Below are 12,414 nucleotides of genomic sequence, written 5' to 3' on the forward strand. Positions count from 1 at the left end.
GTAGAGCTACAGACAGGAGTGAGCTTCCATGTAGGTGCTGGGAATTGAACCCAGGTCCTCTGGAAGAGCACCCAGTGCTCTTAACCCTAAGCCATCTCTCCAGTCCCCTCATGTTTTAAACTTATGTTGTGTATTTCTGAAAATCTCTCAGCATATTTGCTTAACATTGTATTTATATTTTTATTGTAAGGCTGTAGATCATTTATTTTCAGTGTTTTGTGGAATTGCATCATTTAATCTAAAATTTACCCCATTCTCCTATTCTAAGACACTGAGACAGTGTTTGGTTTTCATGATTATAGTGCTACAACACGCATGTTAATGCATGCATGTGAAAATTCCTTAAGGGCATAAAAACATAGTGTGGGTACCTAGGTTAGATAGTACATATCTACAAATTGCTACACAAAGAACCTGAACTAATTCTTATTAGTCAATCCCCGAAGGGTTTGTTTTTGTTTTGAGACAAGTCTCACTATGTAGCTCCCAGATGGCCTGGAACTGGCTATGTAGACCAGGCTGGCCTCTAACTCAAAGATCTGCCCACTTGCCTTAGCCTCCTATGTGTTGTGATGAAATTAAAGACGTACAACACCATACCTGACCTTAAAAGGATATCTAGTGGACCTGAGACAAACACTTTTGAATGGTGCTTAGTGGCATTCTGAGAGCACTGACTGGAGATGAGTCCTACTTGCTCAGGGGAATCCTATCTAGAGCCTGGACTGTAGTGTATCTTACCTGTGTACCCCATCTACCAGTTCTCACTTTTCCAGAGACACTGACTGGTTGCTACATCCTTTTCGGCACCTTGCAGGTTTATGGGTCTTCAGGAGGAAGGCAGAATGCCAGTTCACTTCCTTTCCTCACTTCACCCAGAGTAATTCTAGAATTAGCAACCTTTCACGTTAGACTTTGATGTCAGTTTTACTAAAGAAAATTTACCTCAGTTAAAGAATGTTTGAAAATGCTGACCCGTTATACTCTCTTCCCCCACAGGAGAGTAGACAAGTGCTAACTATATGTGCCCAGTTCCTGAAATGGAAGCTGCCCCGAGAAGTGTACTGCAAAGATCCCTTATACATCAAACCAAATGAAGTCAGAAGGATCTGCAAATTCTTTGTATGTGGGAAATGGTGGCTTTGTTTGTTCTGATAGTTTTTAATGAAGACACATGGCATGCGGGAAACATTTCCCTTCCCACCCTTCACAGCAGGAGTTGTTCTTCATGAATTGTTCAGTTAGGTACATCTCTTTTCTGTAGTCTCCCAATTAGTCACAAATACACTTAAAGTGTGTGTGTGTGTGTGTGTGTGTGTGTGTGTGTGTGTGTGTACACATTGAGTCTACCACAGTGTGTAAGTAGAAGTCAGTGGACAACTTTCAGGAGTCAGTTCTTGCCTTCCACATTGTGAGAGAGTCTCTTGTCTCCATCTCCCATCTCACTGTAGGAATGCTAGAATTACACATCTGGCTTCCAGGGGTCAAACCTGAGTCCTCAGGCTTGCATGGCAAGCACTTTTACCCACTGGGCCATTTCACTAGCCAACAAATTTACTACTAACACATTTCTTAATATATGCAAAAAGCTGGTGGTACAGGTGTGGTAAGGCATTCCTATAATATCACTCAGGAGGCTGAGTCAAGGAGGCTCAGTGTGAGTTTAAGGGTAAGTTGAGCTACAGAGTAAGACCTTGTTTCAAAATAGTAATAACAAAATGATAAACTAGAGAGGCCCACTAATTGCTTCCGAAACTACAAGGTCATACTGATAGTATCTAGTCAAAATTTTTACCTGGGCTAGGCTTGGTGGTGCACATCTTTAATCCCAGCACTCATGAGGCAGAGGCAGGTAGATTTCTGTAAGTTCAAGCCAAGCTGTTCCAGGCTACCCAGAGCTACATAATGAGACTTTGTGAGCTAAATAATTATACATTGTCTTTACATCTATAACACTTTGCTTGATATAGTGAATTGTCTTATTTTCCATTAGAGTGTAAGTCCCTAAGTAAGAACTGCCATAAGAAGATTGTATAAGAAGAGGCAGCATGTCACTAGCCCTGAGACCCAGATAGCATCTTCTTGTTACAAACCCAGCCTATATGATCTGGGGTGGCTTTAGAAGGTCCATGCATAGTTTTCTAGAAACCAATTGTAGTAGAACCACCTGGATCCCACATTGAAGTCCCTGGGGATTTCTAGGAATCTTCTATATATAAAAACCCCATAGGCTCTTCTCATCAAGCTTGCAGGGCTAGGGAGCATAGTATAGTGCCCTTGCCTTTTTCCTGGGTATTAGGTCTCAGCTATTACCTATAGTTGATGCATTAATGACAATATTTCCAACAAGAAATTTGCTGTTCCCAATGGGTAAAAGTGCAAACTGTCCATGTCAGATTTAAGTTCTATGAGAAATAATTCTTGTCTCTCTGTTTGTGAGGTGCTTATCCTTCCAAGAGGCCCTTGAAAGGTGCACTCATTCACCCAGAGAGCAAAATACATCCTCTGTGTAGCAGGTCATGGCAACCCAGTTTTAAATTTTCTAGTTTGGAGCCTGCAAATGAGTAAGGAGACTGAAAACTTCTAAGAAACTAAAATAGAAACTCTAAATGGAAAATAATATGTGCCAGGAAAAGAAGCCTCCAGAGTCTTCAGAGCCAGGTTGATGAGGCAGAAGAGCTGTAGGGAGGTTAAAACTCAAGGTGCATTTAGAGGCGAGAAGACAGAGATGCAGAGAAGCCAGGCTGACCTAAAGGTGTCGTGGACGGTGTGCACAGTGGGTATTCTGAGGATGTAACTTTGCAGGGGCTTGCCATGATGGCAAACAGTCACTGTGACGTTCACTATAGTAATTCAGGCACTGCTGTACTCACCTGCTACTTTATTGTTATATACTCTTCCCATCAACTTAGGGAGAAAAAAGCAAGGGGAAAATAGACATCCTAGACCAAACACTAATGTATTCCAAGGATCCAAAACTTCCCATCAGAAGAACAGCTGTCTTGTTTATAGGTAAAAGAAAACTTTGATTTGTATAGTTACATTATCCTATACCTTCCCACCTTGTGTTGAGCATCCCCAGTCTTTTCTTTACATAGAATGTATTGCAGTCATATTTACACCATAACCCTCTTATCCCTCACCCATTCCCATTTATCCCCTTCTTCCCAAATAGTCTCTCTTCTACTTTCATGTCTTTTATTTTGGTGACTTAATGAGTTTAATTAGGGTTACTATAGGAGCATGGGTATAGGGCTATTTACAGGAGCCTGAGTAACTCAGTGACTAGCACTAAGGAAAATGTTTCTTACTTCACGTTACCCCTCCTAAGCAACCATTAGCTGCCTATAGATCTCAGGGAGGTGTAGGACTTCACAAACCCCTTACCCCAGGAACTGCCTAGACATCCTCAAGGGTGTGTGGGGACTCCTTGGTGACAGAAGACTGGTGGGCCCAGTCTTGTGCAGGTCTTCTGCAGGCCATCATCACAGCTGCTGGGAGCCCATGAGTGCAGTCTCTAGAAGACATACTCTACAACACACCTCCTTCAACTCAGACCTTCCTTCAGCCCCTCTTCTCCAGGGTTTCCTGAGCCCAGGTCAGGGGGACACATGTCTCAGGGCTCACACCCAGTAGTCTCTTAATATCAGCACTCTGACACTCTGAGTTTCTCCAATAACATGCCTACCCACTCCCCCCCCCCAAAAAAAAAAACCTTCTCTGACCAAAGCTGTTGGCAGTACTAATCTATGAGCATAAATCTAAGTATTTATTAGACAATTTAATGGCCACAATAATCCCTCTAGCAAAGCAAAAATGATATCTTCTCTGCTAGGGCCTGACCTCCTCTGCCACAAACTTCAAACCAGACTTACAGTATCAGGCATGATCTTTATGTAGATGACCTTGAAAACACTTTCAAGGAAGAAGGAACCACATTATTGACCAATAACTATAAAACATGTGGGAATGTTATCCTAATATTTAAAACGTTATTTATTGTGTATGTGTGTGTCTGTGTCTGTGTGTGTATGCTTGTAGATGACATAGCATGTAGGTGACATGGTGGATGTGTGGAGGTCATAAGAGTCAGCTCTCCACTGTGAATCTGGAAATTGAACTCAGGATGTCAGGTTCATGAGCAAGCACATTAGCTCTTTAAGTTGTCTTCCTTGCTCTTATTCCTTATTATTTTGGTTATTTTTTGAAACAGGTTTTCACTGTATAGCCCCGGCTTGTCTGAAACTGATATGTAGACCAGGCTTGCTTTGAACTCAGATAGAGCCACCTGCCTCTGCTCCCTGAATGCTAGGATTAAAGATGTATGTTACCACTCAAGGCTCCGCTTAGCTTTTGAGATAGTTTCATTGTATACTCAAGGCTAACTTGGAACTCATGGCAATTCTCATGCCTGAGCTTCCCAAGTGTTGGGATTACAGGTGTGAGCCAGAAAGCCTGGTGGAATTTATTGTTTTGAATATGCCTTATTAACAAAAGTCTAATTCTGCCATCTGCTTAGATTATTAAATGATAAAAATGAAAAACTTTTATTAGTTTCTAAAAGTGAAAGTCTAAGCTTATTATCTTGTGTTTAGGGATCTTATCAAAGTATGTGGATCCCAGTGAGCTCAAGATGAAGGGTATTGACTGGCTAGAGAATGGTAAGTAATGACATTGCTTGGATGTGGAATGCACTATTTTGGAAGGTATCTGATTCTGTGACTACGGGCAGGCTCTGTAGCACAGCTGAGTCTGGCATCTAAAACTCTGGGCTTGTGCAGTGATGCAAGCACAAGTGAGTGTAATTAGAGTGTGGTCTCCTCTCAGTCTAAGACCCCGTAGGGAAGGGTATGATCCTGTGTGAGTGTAATTCAGTTAGAGTGTGGTCTCCTCTCAGTCTAAGACCCCGTAGGAAAGGGTATGATCCTGTTTGTCCGGAACCAGCTTTAAGGACTAAGGGGGACGTCCTGCTAAACTTTGTCAGGAAGTAAAACACCATCTTTCTAGGAATCTATCTTAACAAATTATGGTGATGTCTTACAAGAACCTCAGAGACTGCCCCCGCTGTCTAAGCAGCTGTGTTGTAGAGTGCAGGACTTAGCTTGAAGATGCTTTATAGCCATCTAAGGCAACCATCAGAGAACTGTTTTCAAAACTGTCAGTGGGCGAAACTTTCTGTAACTGCACAGCTGTGCAGATTGAGTGCTCAAAGAATTATTATCCCATTTAAGAATAGTTGAATAAATCTGGATATATAGTTGAGTGTTACAATGTTTGTTTAATATGTGCAGAGGTAGCTTAGCATTAGGCTCTAGGTTCAATCCCTAGCAAGGAAGGAAAAGGTAGTTATATAGTTAGAAAAGGTAAAGAAAAGCAAATGCACATTCTCCCAATCCAAAATCACTACTTTCATAACCAAATTAAAAATCTAAAGAATTGGAGTTGGGGATTTAGCTCAATGGTTGAGCCCTGGGTTCAGTCCTCAGCTATGGAAAAAAAAACCAACCAAACAAACAAACAAACAAAAAACCTAAAGAATTTGCTTTTTTTATTAAAAAATTTTTATTTACTTAGTATGAGTATGGAAGTAAGAGGACAAACTACAAGAGTTAGTGATTCTTTTCCTCAACCATGTGGGTCATGGGGATTGAACTCAGCTTGTCAGGCTTGGTAGCAAGTGCCTTTACCCACTACATCACCCCCCCCCTTTCTTCCTCTTTTTTTTTTTTTTTTTCTGAGATAGAGTTTCTCTGTGTATCCCTGGCTATCCTGGAACTCACTCTGTAGACCAGGCTGGCCTGAAACTCAGAGATCTGCCTGCCTCTGTCTCCTGAGTGCCATTACCACCCAGCTTCCACTAAGTCATCTTGCAGGACCCAATTTGCTACTTTTAAAAATGCAGTAATTATTGAAACAGGTAGGGAATAAAGCTAATATAAGGTAGACACTGCTTTTTTTTTTCCTGAGACAGGGTTTCTCTGTGTAATTTTGCGCCTTTCCTGGAACTTGCTTTGTAGACCAGGCTTGGCCTCGAACTCACAAAGATCTGCCCAGCTCTTAATATTTATTTTATGTATATGAGTGTTTTACCTGCATATATGTGCATATCTGGTGCCTGCAGAGGTCAGAAGAGGACATCAAGATCTCTTGGAACTGGAGTTACACTAGTTTAGAAACTAACATGTGGGTGCTAGGAACTGAATCCAAGCCCTCTGCAAGAGCAGCAAGTACCCTTAACTACTGAGCCCTGACATAACACCTATTTCTCACTATGGTCTACCATTTCTTCATAGATATTAAATATTCTAAATCAACAGCAACAACAACCAACCAACTTTGGTAGAGTATACCTGTAATCCCAGTATTTGGGACACTGAGGAAGAACATTATGTGTTTGAGACCAGACTGGGCCTTATGTATAATGAAATCTTGTTTCAAAAAAGAAGAAAAGAAATTCATGTTAATTATTCTGTGGAGTAGGATACTATATGACTGACTTATTTCTTACCTAAAACACTTGGGGAACAAAAGTTCTATTTCCACACAGAAGTGACTCAGATAATAAGATATTATTCCATAAGACAATCAATTATCCCCAAACTCAGGAGGTAAAGGCAGGAGGATCATGAGTTCAAGGTCATTCCAAGACCCTAACTCAAAAAAAAAAAAAAAAAAAAAAAGCTTTCAGATCATATGGTTCCATTTGGACAACAATATTGAAGCAAAACAATGCATAGAAAAAGAAAAAAAAAAAGATCAGGAAGACATACTTTTTGTTTGTCTGTTTCTCTGTGTAGCTTTACCTGTCCTGGAACTTGATCAGTGGACTAGGCTGGCCTGGAACTCAGAGATCTGCCTCCTAAGTGCTGGGATTAAAGGAGTGTGTCACCACCACCACCACCCCACCAGCCCACCACCACCCCCCCCCCCCGCTGAAAGACATACTTTCAAAACAACATTCTATCTCTAGGTGGTAGACTCATACACCACTTATATTCTTCTGGTACTTACATGTATTATCTGAGTTTTCTATATAACAAACATGAACTTCTTTTGCCATAGGAAAATATAAAAGCTAAAACTTTAAACTGGGCGTGGCAGTTTGTGTCTGATATCTCAGCGACAGGGTAGGCTAAGGCAGAGGAATGCCTGTTCAAATTTAGCTTGGCCAACATAGGGAGAACCTGTCTCAAAAACAAAACAAAATGAGCCACTAAAAATTGAAAAATATGCCAGGCGGTGGTGGTGCACACTTTTAATCCCAGCACTCAGGAGGCAGAGGCAGGTGGATCTCTGTGAGGTCTACAGAGCTACTTCCAGGACAACCAAGGGTACACACACACACAAAAAAAACCTGCCTCAAAACAAAACAAACAACCAAAACCAAAACCAACCAACCAAACAAACAAAAAAAACCAACACAGCGCTGATGTCCCCAGCCACTGCCATGCCCAAAAGAAAGGCTGAAGGGGATTCTAAAGGAGATAAAGCCAAGGTGAAGGATGAGTCTCAGAGATCTGCAAGGTTGTCTGCTAACCCTGCTTCTCCAAAGCCAGAACCCAAGCCCAAAAGGTCCCTGCAAAGAAGGGGAGAAGGTCCCCCAGGGGAGAAGGGAAAAGCTGGTAAGGATGAGAATAATCCTGCAGGAAATGGAGACACCAGAACAGACCAGGCACAGAAAGCTGAAGGTGCTGGAGATGCCAAGTGAGATGTGTGCATTTTTGATAACTGTGTACTGCTGGTGACTGTACAGTTTGAAATGCTATTTTTTATCAAGTTTTATAAAAATGCAGAATTTGGTTTTACTTTTTTTTAAGCTATGTTGTTAGCACATAGAATACTTCATTGTTTTGGGGAGGGGGGAGCGGGAGGAATATGTGTCACTAACAAAATGTCTCCCAAGCTGGATTGATGATGGCTGATGATGGAAAACATCTTCCCCTGCTAATTTTGAAAGACTCCTCTTGGCTCTCAGGAGAAACGTCCTGGTGTTGACATATGTGGCCACCATGGCACAAAATGCCTTGTGTGGGAAACTCTAAATTCATTGTTGTGTCTTCCTTCCCTGTACCATCAACATAGACTTAACTGCCTTCAATCAGACACCTGTTGGAACCTGACCCCCAAAATTGGTTTTGCCGGTCTATCAGGCAATCTGGACTTTGCTGTGGGATCATTGTGTCCTCAAAAGAGCAGCGGTTCCTTTTATCAAAGATTGTGGATCTTCAGATTGATAATTCTGCCGTGTTTGTTTCATTTCCTGAAAGTCAGGTCGGCTTGTGAAAAGCAGTTAAACAACATCCTCAATGTGAACTGTCAGCCCTCACTCTAAGCTCTTGCCCTTTGCAAAGCATCGAATGAAGACTCATCGGGTTTTATAGTGGCTTTCTGATTTTGGTAATCTATACAAGAAGGGAGTTTGGAAGCTCTTGTATTCTGTTAATGATTGTTTGCCCATGTCTTGCCTGAAAAACCGTGATTGTTTATGGAAAGTATCTTTAATAAAGCTGGATACAGTTTGGCTTGGAAAAACAAAACAAAACAACAACAAAACACCAAGAGAAAAAAAAGAAAACTACTAGCCAGGCACAGTGGCACACGCCTTTATTTTTTGGTTGTGAGCCTAGCCTTTAACGGCTGAGCCATCTCTCCAGCCCGGCACATGCCTTTAATCCTAGCACCTGAGAGGCAGAGGTAGGTAGATCTTTATGAGTTTGAGTCTAGCCTGGTCTACATAGTAGGTTCTAGGACTGCCAGAGCTACATGATGAGACCCTGTCTCAAGAAAGAGAGGGAGGGAGGGAGGGAGAGAGGGAGGGAGGGAGGGAGGGAGGGAGGGAGGGAGGAAGGAAGAAAAAAAAAAGAAAAATATTTCAAGGGAATAATGATTGAAGAGTTAATATTTTCTTTAGAGTAAGGCAAGAAGTTAAGAGGTTAACATTAGACATAGCTTGGCAGGCTCAGATAAGTGTATTTTAGGTAGACTACTTAAAATATGGCTATTGCAAAGGAATGAAATACTTAGTAATTAAGAAAACGGTGTTTTACAGATCAAAATTGGAATCAATTCACCAGTCTACAGACTTTTATACAGCCTTGTTGCCCTGTTATGCCAGCTGCACTGGTTTGTTGGCTACTTGGTATCCAGAACAGTACTCATTTCTAGAAACCTCCAGTCTTGGTTTTCTTCCATGTAGATCTGAGAGAACTGTTACAAGACCCTGAGCCTTCTTTGCGGATCATCGCCTCCCAGGCTCTGTTTCGAATCCAGAGGGTGTGGAATGAGTCAGAATCCGAGATAAGAGTTTCCTGGTTGAGGAAGCTCTTTGGCTGTCTTCATACTTAGAATGCAAAGCACATGACAGCAGGTAAGAGTAAACCTTTCAGAAACCACAGAAGTGACAAACACATTCCATTTTCTTTTTTCAAATATTACATTTTTCAAATGTATCTGTGAGTGTGTGCACATGTGGAGGTCAGAGGACAACTTGTGAGAGTTGGTTCTCTTTCCATAATGTGCACCCCAAGGATCAAACATAGGTTGTTAGGCTTGGTAGCAAATATGTTTGCCCACTAAATTGATCTTGCCAGCCTGCATTCCTGCGGACCCCCGTTTTTCTTTCAGACTTAGGCAACCCTAGCATGAAGCTACTTCCATGCAGTTAGTTACCTCCAACATAATCCCCACTTAAAGAACATGTTAGCAGTTAATTGTACAAGGGAGTTAAGTTCTTGGTTTAAATTTGCAAATATAGTAAAGATTGTAGTGAGTTTGAGTCATGCAGTCATCCACAAAGTTGAAGTGCTGACAAGTGCTTCAGAGATACAGAGAGGTGGGGGAGATACTCCAGGGCCAGGGATATAAGAAGTCAATGGCAGAGTGGAAGTGTGCATGCCCAACATGTGAGAGGCCCTGGGTTCAGTGCACAAAAACAAACAGGTAACCCCAGCACTTGGGTTCAGTGCACAAAAACACAAGTGTAACCCCAACACTTGGGAGACTGAGGCAGGAGAATCAGGAATTTAAGACCATTTAAGAATTAATTAAGAAATTAAGGTTACACAGTGAGTTTGAGGCCAGTTTCTACTTCATGAGAGTCTGTTATACTCTATCAAAAAACAAGACTTATGTGCCCATCTTTAATCTCAGCACTCAGGAGGCAGAAGCAGGCAGATCCCTGACAGTTCCAGGCCAGCCTGGTCTACAGAGCACATTCTGAGCCAGCCAGGGCTACATAGTAAAACTGTGTATGAAAACAAAACAATTCACTCTGTATGAACACAAAATAATCCTTAAGAAACAACAAAAAAGACAAAAGAAAAATTCCAAACAAATGACAGTGTTGCAGTGTTAGTATTGTTGGCTTTGTTGTCAAGGCTAATTGATCGTCTACAAATCTTAAGGACAAGAGATACTAGTCTATTTTTACATTTTCATACTTAGTATTTTATAAAATCTCATAATGCCTTTCTCTTTTCCAATTCCTTTTGAAGCCTGTGAGGAATAACAAAATTCTGATAGGGCATAATGCTGACTCTATGCAGTATACACACAGTTTCCACTCCTTTTCCCCAGTGTTCCTAATTTCTCCAACTACTGCTGCCAGGTCCTAGAAAGCTCTAGATGGAGTCTGTTTACTACCCACTGCCCAATTTAATATAAGTGAAGAAAAGGTTCTCAGAAGATGAATTTCTCTAAGAAACAGACTAGTTGGGTTGGAGAGATGACTCAGGGGTTAAGAGCACTGACTGTTCTTCCAGAGGACCAGGGTTCAATTCCCAGCATCCACATGGAGGCTCACAACTGTCTCTAACTCCAAGATCTGACACCCTCTCACAGATACACATGCAGGCAAACACTAATGCACATAAAAAAGGAGAGAGAAACAGATTAGTTGAATAAATACCTTGATGACTGCACATAGAAGGAGCATACTAGAAATGAGGTATGAAGTCTAACTTCCAGGCTATTGTTTAGTGGAGAAATCTAAGCAGAAAGCCAGAGCTGAAGTCTCTGGGACAAAAGAAACCTCTTGGGATGATATGGAGAGAAAAAGGAAATGTGACAACTTGTGTTGATATTGTGTTCCCCAATATATTGTGCACCCTAATAAACTTATCTGGGGGTCAGAGAATAGAACAGCCACAATATTAAACATAGAGCTTAGGCAGTGATAGCACACACCTTTAATCCTAGCATTCAGCATGCAGAGATCTGTCTGGATCTCTGTGAGTTCAAAGCCACAATGGAAACAGCCAGGCATGGTGACATACGCCTTTAATCCCAGGAAGTGATGGCAGGAAGCAGAAAGGTATATAAGGCATGAGGACCAGGAAATAGAGAGCTGTTAAACTTTTAGCAGCAGTTCAGCTGAGATCCATTTGGATGAGGACTCAGAGGCTTTCAGTCTGAGGAAACAAGATCAGCTCACAAGATAGTGAGGTGAGGTGAGGTGGCTGTGGCATGTTCTGTTTCTCTGATCATTCAGTGTTCACTTCAATACCTGGTTCTGGGTTTGTTTTTATTAATAAGACCTTTTAAGACTCATGCTACAACAACTGGCAGATGAAGAGCTACATCCAATAGTGAATTGCATTGTTTGTGTTATTCAGTAAGCATTCTCAATCCTTTTTTTTTTTGAGCTGAGGATTGAACCCAGGGCCTTGTGCTTGGCCTCTACCACTGAGCTAAATCCCCAGCCCGCATTCTCAATCTTTATTCACCCTCTTTCCCAGCGTTCATCACTAGCTCTCTGCTGAGATGTCTTTAGGACCAAACCCCTCTACAGTCCATAGTGAGTGCAAAGGGGCAATATGCTAGGTATAGCTCCAGGACGTTCAAAATGAAGACCTTAGTTGCCTGATAGATTCAGGTATGTCCAACCTATATATAGGCTGAAGGGCACAGGCATCCTAGATGACAATGTCACATTGGACATCCCTACATAAATCTCAATTCTGAGTCAGAGCAGAATATATCTAAATCACTACATTTAAAACTGCAATGAATGCTAATTAAACATACATTTGAATTACATTCATCTCTCACCATATTCTCCTTGGCTCCTTTTAGGAAATCAACTCTACTATCCACTTCTGAACTAGTCTGTTTTCTAAATTATCCAATAAAAATGAATAGCAGCTTATTGAGAGTTCACAATGAGCCTAACTCTGAGCATATTGTATAATTAACCCTTTTAATTATTAGTTTATTTCATTATTACCTTTATTTGCAGATGGAGAGAAACTGAGGAGAAAACCATGAAAGTGAGTTGCTGTGGGTCACACAACTAGTAGATGGCAAAGCCATGATCCCCAAGTACTCTGACTCCTAACGCACCCCCGTGCTTAGCCTGCTGTATCTTCTCCATCTGCTCTGTCTTGCAAATGGGAATAAACACAGATCTGCTCTACA

At 41.5% G+C, this 12,414-nt stretch overlaps 2 protein-coding genes across 2 annotated transcripts in view; both read left to right on the forward strand.

Moving 5' to 3' along the window:
* Nucleotides 1–12,414, forward strand: part of Mroh8 (maestro heat like repeat family member 8) — a 76,545-nt gene extending 64,131 nt beyond the window's left edge. Inside the window, exons 20-24 of the mRNA XM_036186189.1 lie at nt 1,000–1,122; nt 2,913–3,012; nt 4,596–4,661; nt 9,197–9,367; nt 12,236–12,414. Of these exons, the coding sequence (XP_036042082.1) occupies nt 1,000–1,122; nt 2,913–3,012; nt 4,596–4,661; nt 9,197–9,345 (438 nt within the window). The 3' untranslated portion in view covers nt 9,346–9,367; nt 12,236–12,414. The remainder of the gene's footprint in view (nt 1–999; nt 1,123–2,912; nt 3,013–4,595; nt 4,662–9,196; nt 9,368–12,235) is intronic.
* On the forward strand, nt 7,394–7,847 carry LOC118582992 (non-histone chromosomal protein HMG-17-like). The gene has a single exon (XM_036186194.1). It carries the CDS (start codon nt 7,430–7,432, stop codon nt 7,706–7,708), a length of 279 nt encoding a protein of 92 aa, XP_036042087.1. The 5' UTR covers nt 7,394–7,429; the 3' UTR covers nt 7,709–7,847.

This window comes from Onychomys torridus, chromosome 4 (assembly GCF_903995425.1).
Source record: "Onychomys torridus chromosome 4, mOncTor1.1, whole genome shotgun sequence".
NCBI classification, from domain to species: domain Eukaryota; kingdom Metazoa; phylum Chordata; class Mammalia; order Rodentia; family Cricetidae; genus Onychomys; species Onychomys torridus.

Coding starts and splice junctions, on each gene's coding strand:
- LOC118582992 (XM_036186194.1), top strand. CDS start 7,430: ATGTCCCCAGCCACTGCCATGCCCAAAAGAAAGGCTGAAGGGGATTCT.